This window comes from Peromyscus leucopus, chromosome 2 (assembly GCF_004664715.2).
Source record: "Peromyscus leucopus breed LL Stock chromosome 2, UCI_PerLeu_2.1, whole genome shotgun sequence".
NCBI classification, from domain to species: Eukaryota; Metazoa; Chordata; class Mammalia; order Rodentia; family Cricetidae; genus Peromyscus; species Peromyscus leucopus.
Window position 1 is genome coordinate 142,579,764 of NC_051064.1, and position 13,575 is coordinate 142,593,338.

At 50.7% G+C, this 13,575-nt stretch overlaps 1 protein-coding gene across 1 annotated transcript in view; it reads right to left on the minus strand.

Moving 5' to 3' along the window:
* Positions 1-13,575, minus strand: part of Spen (spen family transcriptional repressor) — an 80,121-nt gene that overhangs the window by 2,782 nt on the left and 63,764 nt on the right. The window contains exons 10-11 of the mRNA XM_028880686.2: positions 13,528-13,575; positions 476-8,516 (exon numbers count right to left, since the gene is read on the minus strand). The exon at positions 13,528-13,575 is cut by the window's right edge and continues 53 nt beyond it. Of these exons, the coding sequence (XP_028736519.1) occupies positions 476-8,516; positions 13,528-13,575 (8,089 nt within the window). The remainder of the gene's footprint in view (positions 1-475; positions 8,517-13,527) is intronic.

Sequence of the window (13,575 nt, forward strand, 5' to 3'; positions counted from 1 at the left end):
TCTCAGGGAAAAGGCCACCTAACACGGCCCTTCTGACCCTGCAGGCAGGAGCACTCACACAGTGTCTCCCCATATCCAAGAGCTGTGGTATGACCTGGGCCACTCCTCACCGCGACTTTAGGAAGAGCGTCTTAGTGCCACCTCCAAGGCCTGTCTAGCTTGTCTGTACCTTGCTCATGAGCCTTGCTGAAGGTTGGTTTTTACATTTATTACTGTGTGTATGTGTGAGTGCATGATGGGACACGCACACAAGTATGCTACTATGTGTGTCCATGTGGAGGTCAGAGACAACTCTGGAGTTAGTTCTTACCTTCTACTTTTAGGACAGTTCTGGGAGCCAAACTTGGGTTGCCAGGCTCACACTTAAGCAAATGCCTTCACCCACTGAACCAGCTCGACGGCCTGCCTATCTTTCTAAACCACAAAGTCCCCAAGAGCAAGCCCAAAAGATAGGGAGGAAACGTGGCTTCCTCACCTGTGCAGAAGTCTTGGTCCTGGAGGGTAGGCTGACGGAGGAGGCAACAGGAAACTGGGTGTGTGTGAGCTGAGCTGGGGTATGGTAGGTACGGATGTCTCCATACCTATATTCTTGGAATAGTTCACCACTGGAGTGCACAATCTGCACCCCGTGGGTTACAACCACAGGTGGGGTCAGAGGCAGCCCCTGAAGCTGGTTGCTGGGGGTGACTGTGAGGATGCGGGCTTCACCATGAGGGGTAGGGGCAGGGGTAGGCACAGGGCCAGGGCCAGGGGCCGGGGCAGGGACTGGGATTGCTTTGGCATCTGAAGTCTTAACGGTTTCTTTCACCAGCTGCTGGGGTGCCTTGTTGGCTGGAGGCACCTTCACAACCCCCTCGGTGGCCCTGGGCTGTTCACTGACAGCAGTCACGTGTGGGTGCACCATGATCCGCACATCTCGGGGCACAGTATACGGGTGCAGTCGGTACTCAGACTGCATGACCAGCACTTCTGACTGCACAGGGGCTGCAGCTCTGGCCACAGGGAGGTGATAGTGAACTTCTTCCTCAGGAGGGTGCTGGGTGGCCAGGGCAGGTACCCCAGCTGCCGCAGGCTGGGGTGTGCCCACATGCTGTGGGGCCCTTGCCTCTATCTGCTGGGGCTGCAGAGGGGCCCGAGGAGAGTGCAGAGTCTCTGGCCGGATGCTGTAGGTGATGCTGGGCAAGGTGGGTGTGCTCATTCTCACCTCACCTTGTGAAAGGTGACCAAGGGACACGGTCTGAGTGATGCTGTGGGGCGGCATGATGACAGACTGCTCTGGGTGTATACTGGAGATGAACTGGGGGACTGGAATGCCGGCAGCTAGCATGACGGTGGCATTGGTGGAAAGTGCTGTGGATGTGGTGCTGCTGGGATGGCATGCCCTTGGGAACGGGCCTGGTGTAGGCCCAGTAGGTCGAGGAGTATGTGTATCTGGTTTGGGGGCCGCCAAGTGGGAGATGGTTCGATCTACTGGGGTGCTGGGTCCCGAAGGAACATGGTTCACTTCTGTAGGCAGTTTGCTGGGCAGGGCAGGAGGGTGGTGGGGAGTGAGGGTGGGCCCCAAGTTAGCTGGCTGAAGGACCTTGGTCTCTATTTTCAGAGTGACAGGGTCAGCAAGTTTCTTGTTAGTGGTGACTATGCTTGGGGTGAGAACAAGCTGGTTATGAACCAGCACTGGGGGTGTGTTGATGCCCTGGGTGAGAACCTTCACTGTGCCACCTTGGGTGACAGGCGTGGACACTGAGAGGTGAATGGGCTCAGGCTTTTCCAAGGATGGGCGGTCCGTCTTCACAGAGGAGATCACCGGAGAGGCATTGTATGTCTGGGCAGTCAGTACCAGAGTGGAATGGGTGGCCACATTTGCAAAAGCTGAAGGGGTCTGAGGGCCTTTGGGTGCGGACTGGGATGGGGTGACGGAATCTGCTTTCACCTGGGACTTTGATACTGACTGCTGAAACTCAATGTCCATCGCACTGGCTGGGGGGATCTGGCTGATCTTGGCACTGATCCGCTGTGGACCTTCCGTCTTCTGTCCCGAGTAGCTCAGAAGCACCACTCCTTCCGAAGTATTCACACGCAGCCCCGCACCCGAGCCTGTCTCTGTGGGGCGGTCGTCAATCACTGACATGGACCCAGGGTGGAAGCGACTGTTCTCATTGCTGCTCGACCTCTGCTTGCCCTTTGCTGATGGCCCCGTCACCGCACCGGTCACGGCTGCTGCACCTGTTGTGGCGGTCACACCACAAGCAGCGGTCACTGCACCTGCAGCAGCCGCATTCACTGTGCCCGGGGCAGCGCTCACTGTGCCCACGGTGGCACTCACTGGAGTGGTCAGGACATTCACAGGTCCAGTGAGGACATTCACAGGCCCCTTGAGGAGATTCACAGGCCCAGCGGGGGTGCTCACTAAACCTTTCAGTGTGGCCACTGAGCCCTTCACAGGACCCTTTAAGGCATTCACTGGGACTAGAGAGACATTCACCAGGCCAGTCAGGGCACTCACCAGGCCAGTCAGGGTCTGAGGAGCTGGTTTTGCCAACGTTATCTTCTGCGAATTCTCCAGGTCAATGCTGACAGGCATCCGGCTAATAACGGACGTGATTTTAGGGGCAATGACTGGGGCCACCTTCTCTTTGTCAGCAGCTACTGAGACTTCTGAGGGTTGTGGGTCAGAAGCACTGGATACTGGAGTGGCTGACTTTTCTTCTACGGGAAGATGTCTGGGTTCACCTGGAGGGACCGGGGCCTCGTGCAGACAAGGAGCAGCACTCACGGGCTCTGCGATGGCTGTGGTGACGCTTGTGGAAGGAACGCCGGTGGCAGATACATATTTGGGGTCCATGAGGATCTTCCTCAGTGTACTGGAGCTGGTGTCCACATCAGAGGCCTTCGTGTCTGGGGGAAGAGCTGGAGCTGGGGTAGACTGAGCCTGAGGCTCTTCCTGTCTCGTGATCCACTCTGTCACCTTAGTAGGGGGACTCTGATGTGGGACTCCCCCAGGAATGACAGGGGGTGGGAGCTTTGCTATTGTCACTAAAGGAATTGTGGGTGGAGGTATACTTGAGTCACTGGGTGGGGTCACTGGATCACTTTCAATGATTGAATGCACCTTGAATCTGGCCTGGGGCTCATCATCTACTAGGGATGACTGGGAAAGAGGTGGGAGGTCAGGGGGTGCGGGCGCTTTGCATGGAGTCTTTTCTTCAATACTGCTTTCCTGACACAGACTCTCGGCAGGGGGCGTCTTGCTTGGGTCAGAAGTGCATTCTTCAGGAGGAGTGGGTAGAGGTTCTTCGCTCTGCTTTTCTTCCTGGGGAGCCTCTGGGGGTGCTGCTGTTCCCTCATTGGCAGCAGGGCTCTTGCTTTGAGCCTGCTCAGCCTCAGAGACCCGAGTCTCTGTGGCGGCGACCACTTTCTTGTTTGCGTTCCTTTTCCGGCGTGATCGTGTCTTCTGGCGCCCTTTGTCTTTCCGGGGAGGAGTGACTTCCACTTTAGAGCCCTTGGCTTCCCGTACAGAGTCACTGCCGTTCCCTCTGGTGTCCTTGGGGTCTGCAGAACCTGCTGAGGGCTCCGAGGCACCGAGTTGTGAGCTAGGAGACTCTGTAGCAGCATCTGCCTCAGAGATTCCAGATGGGGCCTCAGGGGCCCCCCGCTCTGCTTCTTCTTGCAGATGCGACTGAGATCCTGGGGGTAAGGAAGGAGATGTGGACAGGTTTTCGGGTTCTCCAGAACTGTCACTGATGATGGAGCCAATGGCCGCAGCCAGTTCAGTCTCGTTTGCCTGGTGTGCAGGCTTGTGGCCGTCCTCCGTGGCGTGGCCTGCAGATGTTCCTGGGGCTGCTCCCTTGTCAGCTGCACTGCTGGAGGGCTCAGTGAGCTTTGCGATGTTCTCCACAGCCTGCTCCAGCTCCGTCTGCTTGGCTAGCTGTGTGGCTTCTGGGGACACCGTAGAGGTAGACACATCTGCCTTCTCAACATCAACTGGGTCATTTCTCAGCTGAGATGAGGAGCCACTTTCCTTTGGGGGGCTCTCATTTTTCTCAGGAGAGACTGCCACAAGGCCAGCTTCCTTGTCCACAGTCTGCGCTGCAGCCCTGGTGGCCATGTCCAGGGTTCTGAGATGTGCAGCTCTGTCCATTGCTGACCTGGTGTTCCGAGCACGTCCTCGCTTTGACTTGGTGGTTTTCTCAGGTGGTTTTTTCTCCACTATCTCAGCTGGGAAGGTGTCAGGTCCATTTTTATCTGCGCTGGTGTCCTTCCTGTCACGCTTAGGCTCACTTGCCACGTCTTTATCACCCCTGGACTTAGTGTTACTTTCCCTCATGTTCACCAGGGCACTGCCCTCAGCAGCAGCCTCCGCTTTGGGCTCGTTTCTCCCCCTTTTCCCGTAGGGCCCACCAGCGGCTGCTGACTTCTGAGACCTTGGAGACCTCCACCCTTCTGCTGGCTTGGATGTCTCTGCTGGCTCTTTCGCCTCATGTTCTTCGCCCTCCTCAGCACGCCGACGCGTTTTAGGAGGCCTTCCCCTCCGAGGGGTGGTGGGAGGCGCCACAGCCTCCTGCAGCTCCCGCTCCAGTCTCTTCCTGGTCACTCTAGGCTGCTCAGCAGGCTCTTTAGCTGGAGATCGGCGGCTTTCGTGGTCACCCATGGTGGCGTAAACGCTCCTGACATTCCGGCGCCTGGTTCGGCTGAGAGGCAGGCTTGGCTCAGGGAGCTCGGGGTCCCCCCCGGAGTTTTTAGATGCAGTCCTTGTAATCTTCTCAGCCTCCATCTTCAGTTCTAACAGCTTCTGTGCTTCTCCACGAGGAGAGCCGGAGCGCTTCAGCTTTTCCCGGTCTATCCTCCCACTCTTTCTGGTGACGGGCTTCTCCACGATGCTTGCGGCAGCTGCCTGGACTGGTGTCTTGGAACGCTTGTTTTTGTACGTCTTCCTTTCTTTTGCAGCGACTGGAGGATTGGCCTCTACCTCTTCAGACGCTGGGGGCTGAACTTCAGGCTTGACTTCAGCTTTCTGAGTGGCACTGGGCTCAATGCTTGGAGCTGTTTCTGGCTTCTCCACTTTTGGCTCTTCAGTTTCCTCAGACTTCTGAGCTAGTTTTGAAAGTGGCTGGGGACTGCTGGGTTTTGGATCTACATTGCTTTCTACCTTGGAAACTGCAGTCCCGGGAGTCAGAGGCTCGGCCCCTGAACATGGGATGCCGTCGGTAGTTGAGCTTTCTTGAGTAGCCGAAGGCGCCACAGCAGTACTCTCACTGGCGCCCCCTCCTGGGGGTAAGTCTACCTGTTTGGGCTTTTCCACAGGGACAGGAACTGACTCAGACACCAACTTTGCCTCTTCCAAGACAGGGGCTGGCTCCACAGGCTTCTCTCCTGCCAGTGAAGGAGCCTCTGCTGTTTTCTCAGCCTTCTCTGGTGCTGATGCTGCTGGTTCTGGTGTCACGGGGGTGACTGCAGGAAGCCCAACTGAAACAGGGGCTTTCGGCTCCGGCTCTTTAGTTTCAGTGGCAGGTTCCGGGGTCTTGGGAATACTCTCCGGGTCCTCCTGTTTCTCAGTCTCCTTGGGCTTCTGGTCCTTCTCCTTCTCCTTCTGTTGCATCCGTGTGAGCTCCATGAATCTGCTGTGGAACAGGACCACTGGCTCCTGGACCGAGTCACTGGTGCTGCTGGCACCGTCAGATGCTTGTCTGCTGTACAGCCTCCCGGGAGGGAAGTCAGACTCCTCCCCCTTCCTCTCAAGATGCTGCAGCCGCTTAGAATCTTGTTCAAAGATGGAGCTATGCAAAAACCGGGAGGCAAACAGCTCCTGCCTCTCCTGCTCCTCTTCCCTGTGGTCATCCTTCTTATCATCCATTTTCCCCTCTGAGTCAGTCCTGATTTTCTTCTTTTTCATGTACCAGGAGGGAATCGGTCTTGGGGCAGAGTCAACCTTTTCTTTATCTTTGTTGTTTCGAAAATTAGCAAACCGGGAGTCCCAGTCAAGAAAAGACCAGTTTTCTTCACGGGATGAAGAGAGAGACTTAGCTCTTTCAAGCAAAGCTTTAGTGTCTGGTGTGATTGTCTTATCCAGAGCAAAAGAATAAAATTTATTTCTTTCTAAAGAACCAGAGAGTCTTTCATCTCGCTCACGTACTTTGTCATCTCTATCCCTCAATAAAAAAGACAGCCGAGGGCTGTCATATAAAGTGGAGGCCCTGGGTGACTGAGATTTGTGCTCAGCGTCCTCATCAGAGTCAGAGGGCACCTCACCAGGTTCCAGATCACGTACAGACCTCTTTCGTAAACTGTCTCTCTTAATTATGCTGTTTGGAAAACTCACATCAAACCTGCTGGGGTCCTGTTTCATCTGAGGGTCCCAACGATTTGGTTCATCTTCAGAATTCAAGACAGACAGCTTTATTTTGGCCATGTCTGCCACCTGCTCTCTCTTACTAGAATCATAAGGATTACATTTTAAGGGGTCTTCTCTCACTGCTACATTAGAATAAGGGAGACCTTTTTCATCCACTTTAGGAGACCCTTTTACTGACATTAGCCTAGGGGAACCCAGGGTGTCGTCGTCTTCATGGAAGGCACCATGGCGGACACTGGGAGAGCAGCTGGTCCTTTCAGAGTCCTCACTGATTTGGCGGGAACTTCTGTAATTTCTCTCTCTTTTGGTACTGATATCAAAATCAACATGATCCATCCTTTTCTTTTTGCTGGGGGGTGAGTCGTCAGTAACATCCTGAGGGGGCTTGCCTACCTCATGAACAAGGCTACGTCTTTCATATTCATCTACATCTTTTTTAGGACTGCCAAACTTCTCAGACTTGGCTATTTCCATCTCCATCTGCTGTTTTCTGCGACTCTGTTCCATCTGTTTGCGGTAACTCTGTGTGTGATCAATGTCAATGCCAAGTTTTTCTTCAGCATTTACTGCGTGTGGCTTCTCCTGGCCTGCTTTATGCTCTCCTGGTTCATCACGAACACGGCAGTAGTTTTTCCTGACTTCCTCTTTCTCGGGCCCTTGATTATCTGGGACCTGCAGCTGTTTGGGCTGAGGTTTTGAGGGGATGGCTTTTTTGGGCTGGGCTTCTTGATTTTCCACCGATCCGTGTATTGGATCTCCCAGGCCTATGTGTACATCTGAGCTGGGCCTCGAGCCAGACCCTGAGGAGACAGCAGCAGGCTCCTGGCAGTCTTTGGGGCTGGGAGCCGAATTCAGTCTGTCCAGCTTAGTTTTTTTTGATTCCCTTTTAAGGATTTCTTTTCTCACAGGCTTTCTTTCAGGCTCTCCTTCCCTCGGCAGAACAGCATCTCTCGACACATCAGGCTGCTTCTTGAGAAGCACTCGAGTGTCCTCTGTCTCAGGGCTGCTTTTCTTGACTTCTGGTTTCTGCTTTTCTGCTTTCAAGCTGGAATCTGCAAAGCGCCTTTTCCTCGCTTCCAGCTTCTCCAGGTCCAGAGCACTCAGGCCCTCAGACGTCTGCTCCGGTTTGAGGTGCTTCCTGAGTTTAGGTCTGCCTTCTTTATCCCCGACTTCTGCGTGGCTAGAAAGGGCCTTTTCCCTCGGGGCTTTCCCTCTAGCAGACTCCACTGTAGAGTCTGACTTGGTAGGCTCCATCTGAGAAGCCTGGGACTTCTGACCCAGGGCTGAAGGCTTAACAGTGTCGTGATCAAACCTGGCCTTGAGCTTTTCTGACGGAGGGTGGTCAATAACCTTCCCCTCCTTTTCTTTCACTCGAGTCAAAACGACACAAGGCATGAGCTCCAGGCGGTTCTTGGCTGGCCCGTCCTTGTCCGCTTTCTCTCTGCTCAGTTTGGTATTACTCCGTGTTTTCTCAGGGCTCTGCTCACGATCGTTTTCTTGCTCTGTTTCGGAAGACTGAGAACTAGGGGAATGACCTTTTCCTTTCCGTCTCTGCCTGTCAGGTTTGTCCTTTTCTACTTTTTCCTTCCGAATTACTCGTCTCTCCCTCTCCACTCTCTCTGGATCAAAAGTCCGCTCTTTCTCTGTCTTTTCATTTTTTGTATAGCGCTCCAACCGAACCTTCTCCAGTTTATCGTACCGTGGAGAGGACACTGAGCTGCAGCTCCCACTTCGCTCTGAGGACCGGCGGTACAGCCTCCTCTCAGAGTCACTTGGCAGTCTCTCGGAATGTGCAGGAGACACCCCAGGACTCTGTGGACGACGCAAGTGCACGGGACTCTGACTTCGCTCAATGGGCCTCCTCTCGTGGTCCCGGTCCCGGTCCGACTCAAACCTCTCCCTTTCTCGCTCCCGTTCTCTCTGCCTGTAGCTGTATTCCCGAATATCTTGTTCGTAAGGATCACTCCTATATTCTCTGTATTCTCGAGGGTCATCATAGTATCGGGACTCATAATACTCTCCTTGGTATGTTTCCCACTCAGAATAAAAGTCTCTCCCTCGAGCTGGATAGTCCCTCCTGGAGTCCTCAGGGTAGGTGCCCGGAGTCCGGACACTGTCATAGTATGTCCGATCTTGGCTGTAGTCATAGGATCCTCTTCGTTCCTCTCTGCCAAACATTAGAAAGACTGTGTTAGTGCTTCTGTCTTCTAAACGCTTTCAGTCCCAACTCCATAATCCCAGCACTCAAAGGGCAGAGGCAGGAGGACAGCTCATGAGACCTGGCTTCAACTGCACAAGTTCAAGGCCAGTCTGGGGTACACAGTGAAACCACTTTACACACATCTCTGGACTCCTCTAGCATTCCTGGGGTAAACAGTAAATCCACCTTACACAGATCTCTGGGCTCCTCTAGCATTCCTGGGGTACACAGTGAATCCACCTTACACAGATCTCTGGGCTCCTCTAGCATTCCTGGGGTACACAGTGAATCACCTTACACAGATCTCTGGGCTCCTCTAGCATTCCTGGGGTACACAGTGAATCACCTTACACAGATCTCTGGGCTCCTCTAGCATTCCTGGGGTACACAGTGAATCACCTTACACAGATCTCTGGGCTCCTCTAGCATTCCTGGGTACACAGTGAATCACCTTACACAGATCTCTGGGCTCCTCTAGCATTCCTGGGGTACACAGTGAATCCACCTTACACAGATCTCTGGGCTCCTCTAGCATTCCTGGGGTACACAGTGAATCACCTTACACAGATCTCTGGGCTCCTCTAGCATTCCTGGGTACACAGTGAATCACCTTACACAGATCTCTGGGCTCCTCTAGCATTCCTGGGGTACACAGTGAATCACCTTACACAGATCTCTGGGCTCCTCTAGCATTCCTGGGGTACACAGTGAATCACCTTACACAGATCTCTGGGCTCCTCTAGCATTCCTGGGGTACACAGTGAATCACCTTACACAGATCTCTGGGCTCCTCTAGCATTCCTGGGGTACACAGTGAATCACCTTACACAGATCTCTGGGCTCCTCTAGCATTCCTGGGGTACACAGTGAATCACCTTACACAGATCTCTGGGCTCCTCTAGCATTTCTTAGTCACTTGTTCAAAAGCAGGTCTTTGGCAGCAGCTCCTAAGCCAGAAACAGCTCTGAGGACTAAAAGCTGGCGGCCTAAATAAAATTCAAATGTAAAACACCAGGTGTTTACCTGGAGCCCTGGCCTGGAATCACTCTGTAGACCAGGGTGGCTTCCAACTCACAGTGACCTCCTGCTTCTGCCTCTGGAGTGCTGGGATTAACGTGTGTACAACCATGTAATCTCAAATAAATGACTAATATTTAAGGAGACCCACTGCTACGTACCGATTCCACTGTGCTGTACTGTAGGCATGTATTGGTTAGACTGTTACATTGTACCCAGTAAACATATGTAATTATATCCATTTCTTAAAAAGAATTTTTCAAATGTTTAAATCTCAGGGCTGGAGAGATGACTTAGAAGTTAAGCTCACTTATTATTCTTGCAAAGGACCCATGTTTAACTCCCAAAACCCACATGATGGCTCACAGCCTTCCATAACTCCAGTTCCAGGGGAACAGATGCCCTCTTCTGACCTCCTTGGGTACCAGACACACATAGCGCTCATACACACATGCAGGCAAAACATACACACATAAACTAAGTAAATATTTTAAAATGTATTATATCTGGGAATGATGGCACATGCCTTTAATCCTGGCACTTGGGAGGCAGAGGCAGGGAGATCTCCAGGTGTTAAGGGCTAGCCTGCTCTACAGAGAAAGCTCCAGGTCAACTGAGATTATAGTGAGATTCTGTCTCAAAAAAACCAAAAAGAAAATGAATGAATGAATGAATGAATGAATGTTTTTTAAGAGTTTGAGTACTGGGGGCAGTGATGGTGCACACCTTTAATCCTAGCACTTGGGAGGCAGAAGCAGATGGATCTCTGTGAGTTCAAGGCCAGCTTGATCTACAGAAGGGGTTCTAGACCAGCCCAGGCCACACAAAGAAAATACTACCCTAAGTACTACCGACAACCATCCAATAATCAATCAATCAATCAATCAATCAATCAATCAATCAATCAATCGTGTTCTAGATAAAGGCCAGTCTTGGTAGGCTGTTCTGCCTCGGGTGGGTGAGGTATACTCATTCTAACAAGTACTGTCACCAACTGCACATGCTTGGTTCTGAGGCCCAGTCTCTGCAGCTCTTACATCACTTTTTGGCCAGGTGTGGTAGTGCACATCTCTGATCCTACCTAGCTCAAGAGGCAGAGGAAGGCAGGTCCCTGACTCTGAAGCCAACCTTGTTCTACACAGGAAGTTCCAGACTAGTGATGATTACAAATAAAACACCCAAAAAAAAAAAAAAAAATCACTAGGCACAGAACTAGAGTAATTTTAATATACAAGGCAAGGAAGTATTTCCCTCTGTGAAGGTAAACCCATTATATACTATCCAATAGAAAGAAAACAAGACACCCACCTAAATAGCTTACTACTTTGCTGAGCTTATTAACAGTAGGCTTGAGTCACATCTTTGTTTTGTTTTTTTATTTGTTTGTTTTTGTTTTTAGTTCCTGCTTTTCACAGTTGTAGATAGAACCTAGGGTCTTGCACATTATTAAAAATTCATTCTGCTGAGTGGTGGAGGTGCACATCTTTAATTCCAGAACTCAAGAGGCAGAGGCAGGCAGATCTCTGTGAGTTTGAGGCCAGCCTGGTCTACAGAGTGAGTTCCAGGACAGTCAAGAATACACAGAGAAACCCTGTCTCGAAAAACAAAACAAACAAACAAACAAACAAGAAGAATTTAAGGCAGCTTGCCCTGCCCATAGATGGAGGGAAGTCAGCCCACTGAAAAGATAATGCCTTGCATGTCAAACAAGAACTGTCAGCAGTCAGGTTTGGAGAAAATTCTGCTCAAGCTACCAAACACAGATAGAAAACCTATTTGCTGGTTTTCCCCCAGCAAAGGCAATGCTGTAGCATCAGTTACCTGACTGAGGGTTGGAGATTGATCTCAGTAGGAGTGTGCTTGACCAGTAACAGAAGATCTTGTGTTCAGTGCCCAGCAGCAGGGAAACAATAAGTCACCAGAAGTTGCCCAACCTTCAGCCATGAAAATGGAGACCTTCTCCACCCTCCCACCCAAGTGGAGGACTTGAAGACCAAGTGCCATAGAGCTTTGTACATGGCCAAGTCTATAGAAATCAGGGTGTTTATACTCTTGAGCTAAATCAATGGAGTCAAGCAGCTTTCCCAGCAGACATCACCTAATCAGGGGATTACTTCCCTCACTTTATAGCAAAGGAAACATCCTTGAATTTGATGTTGAGGAATGCATTACACACACAGTAACATGTGAGACCTCTTCCCCTTGCCTCCTACATGAGGATATAAATACCATTAGATGGGGATAAATAACCATGGAAATGAACTAAAGATCAAAGCCAGAAACAGGTCATCACTAAAATCAGTGAATCTTAAGTAGTAATACACAAAAATCAACTCCTACACTACATCATCCAACCCTCACAAGACTCTGCCTTTTAAAAAATATTTAATGTACACCCAGAGAAGACAGTAACAGAAATTGTTAATACCTCAAATGCAATGAATGAAGCCTCCAACACACACCTTCCCTCCCTCGCACACAGAATTTTTTTTGGTTTTTCTAGACAAGGTTTCTCTGTGTAGTTTTGCTTCCTGTCCTGGATCTCGCTCTGTAGCCCAGGCTGGCCTCGAACTCATGAGATCCACCCGCCTCTGCCCCCCGAGTGCTGGGATTAAAGGCGTGCGCCGCCTACGTAGAATGTTTTAAAGAACTAATGTATTGACAGCAACCCCAGGAGGGAGCTCGGTTGGCACAGGGCTTGCCTGGCAAGGGTCAGGCTCATCTAGGCCCCAGCGCCACCTAAGTCAGGTGTAGTGGCATATACATGTAATGCCAACACTCAGGAGGTAGAGACAGAAAGACCATCAAGTTCAAGGTCATGCTCAGCTATAGTAAAACAAGCCTGAAGCCAGCCAGGGCTACATGAGTCCTTCTCTCCCAAAAAACAGTAAAACTACAACCAATAACTTCAAACTGCTACTCTGGGAACTGGGATTGAGAATATTCTTTCCAAAATGACATACTTGTACACATACACAAATAATCTCATGTGTCCTCTTTTACTGACGGGTGGGGGTGGGTCTATGACAGAACAGCCCCTCACACTGGCTCACTATCTGAAGAATTGTACATTTTCAGTGTTTTGTAATTTGAGTTCTGAGCTATTCATGAGAAACTGTCAAAGCCTTAGCTTTTAGAATTGACAGTGGGGGTCAGTTTTCATTTCAAAGGTCAAGAGTTCAGTGACTTAGTAGGAAATTGAGCTAGGAAATGCCTTGAAAAGATGCTGTGATTTCAACACAACAAAACTGGGACCAGGGGCAGTGAAGGAAGATATGGACGGGCTCTGGCAGGCCTCCTGGGTTCTGATGGCTTCTGACTTTAACTGCCTGGAGCCCTTTGAGATGGATGGGGTAGAACAGGTGTTCACACTTCAGGAGACCACCACAGAGCAATGCCTGGCAAAAAGCTTGCTTCAGTATAGACAACTGTCTCCACTTTCAAACACAGTCAGCTATGTGAGAAGTCTGGTGATTATGTGAGGTATTTGAATAGGTTATCTAGTCAACAGAAGAAAAAAAATCAAATACCGCATTACTGTGACTACAAAACGGCTTACCTTCTGCACTGCCAAGGTCATGTATGTTTCTATCTATGTGATCTGACTCACTCTTTCTCAAAGAGTCAAACAAACACTTCACAATTCTTTCTGAGAGCACTCAGTGAGGACTGAGACGGGGTATCCCCACCCTACCTTCAAAGACATAAAAACTAGGTTTGCGAAAATAAACCTGTGCTTTCTATATGGCAGGATAAAAAATGTATTTGTGGAGAAGTGAGTAGAAGTTAAAAAGAGAAAATAAAATTTAAGTCCATAAAAGTCAGAACTCAAGCTATACGGGCAGGTCTGCTGCTGCACACGCCTCAGGCTGGGGGCGGTTCAGAAGCAGAATGCTGACCATGCACACCGTCCTGGGGTCCCAAATTGATGGTCCAACACAAAGTGAAATGAAACACCTACCTTCTTTCAGTTAACATTTCATAGAAGTCTCTGATATCTTGGCCAGAC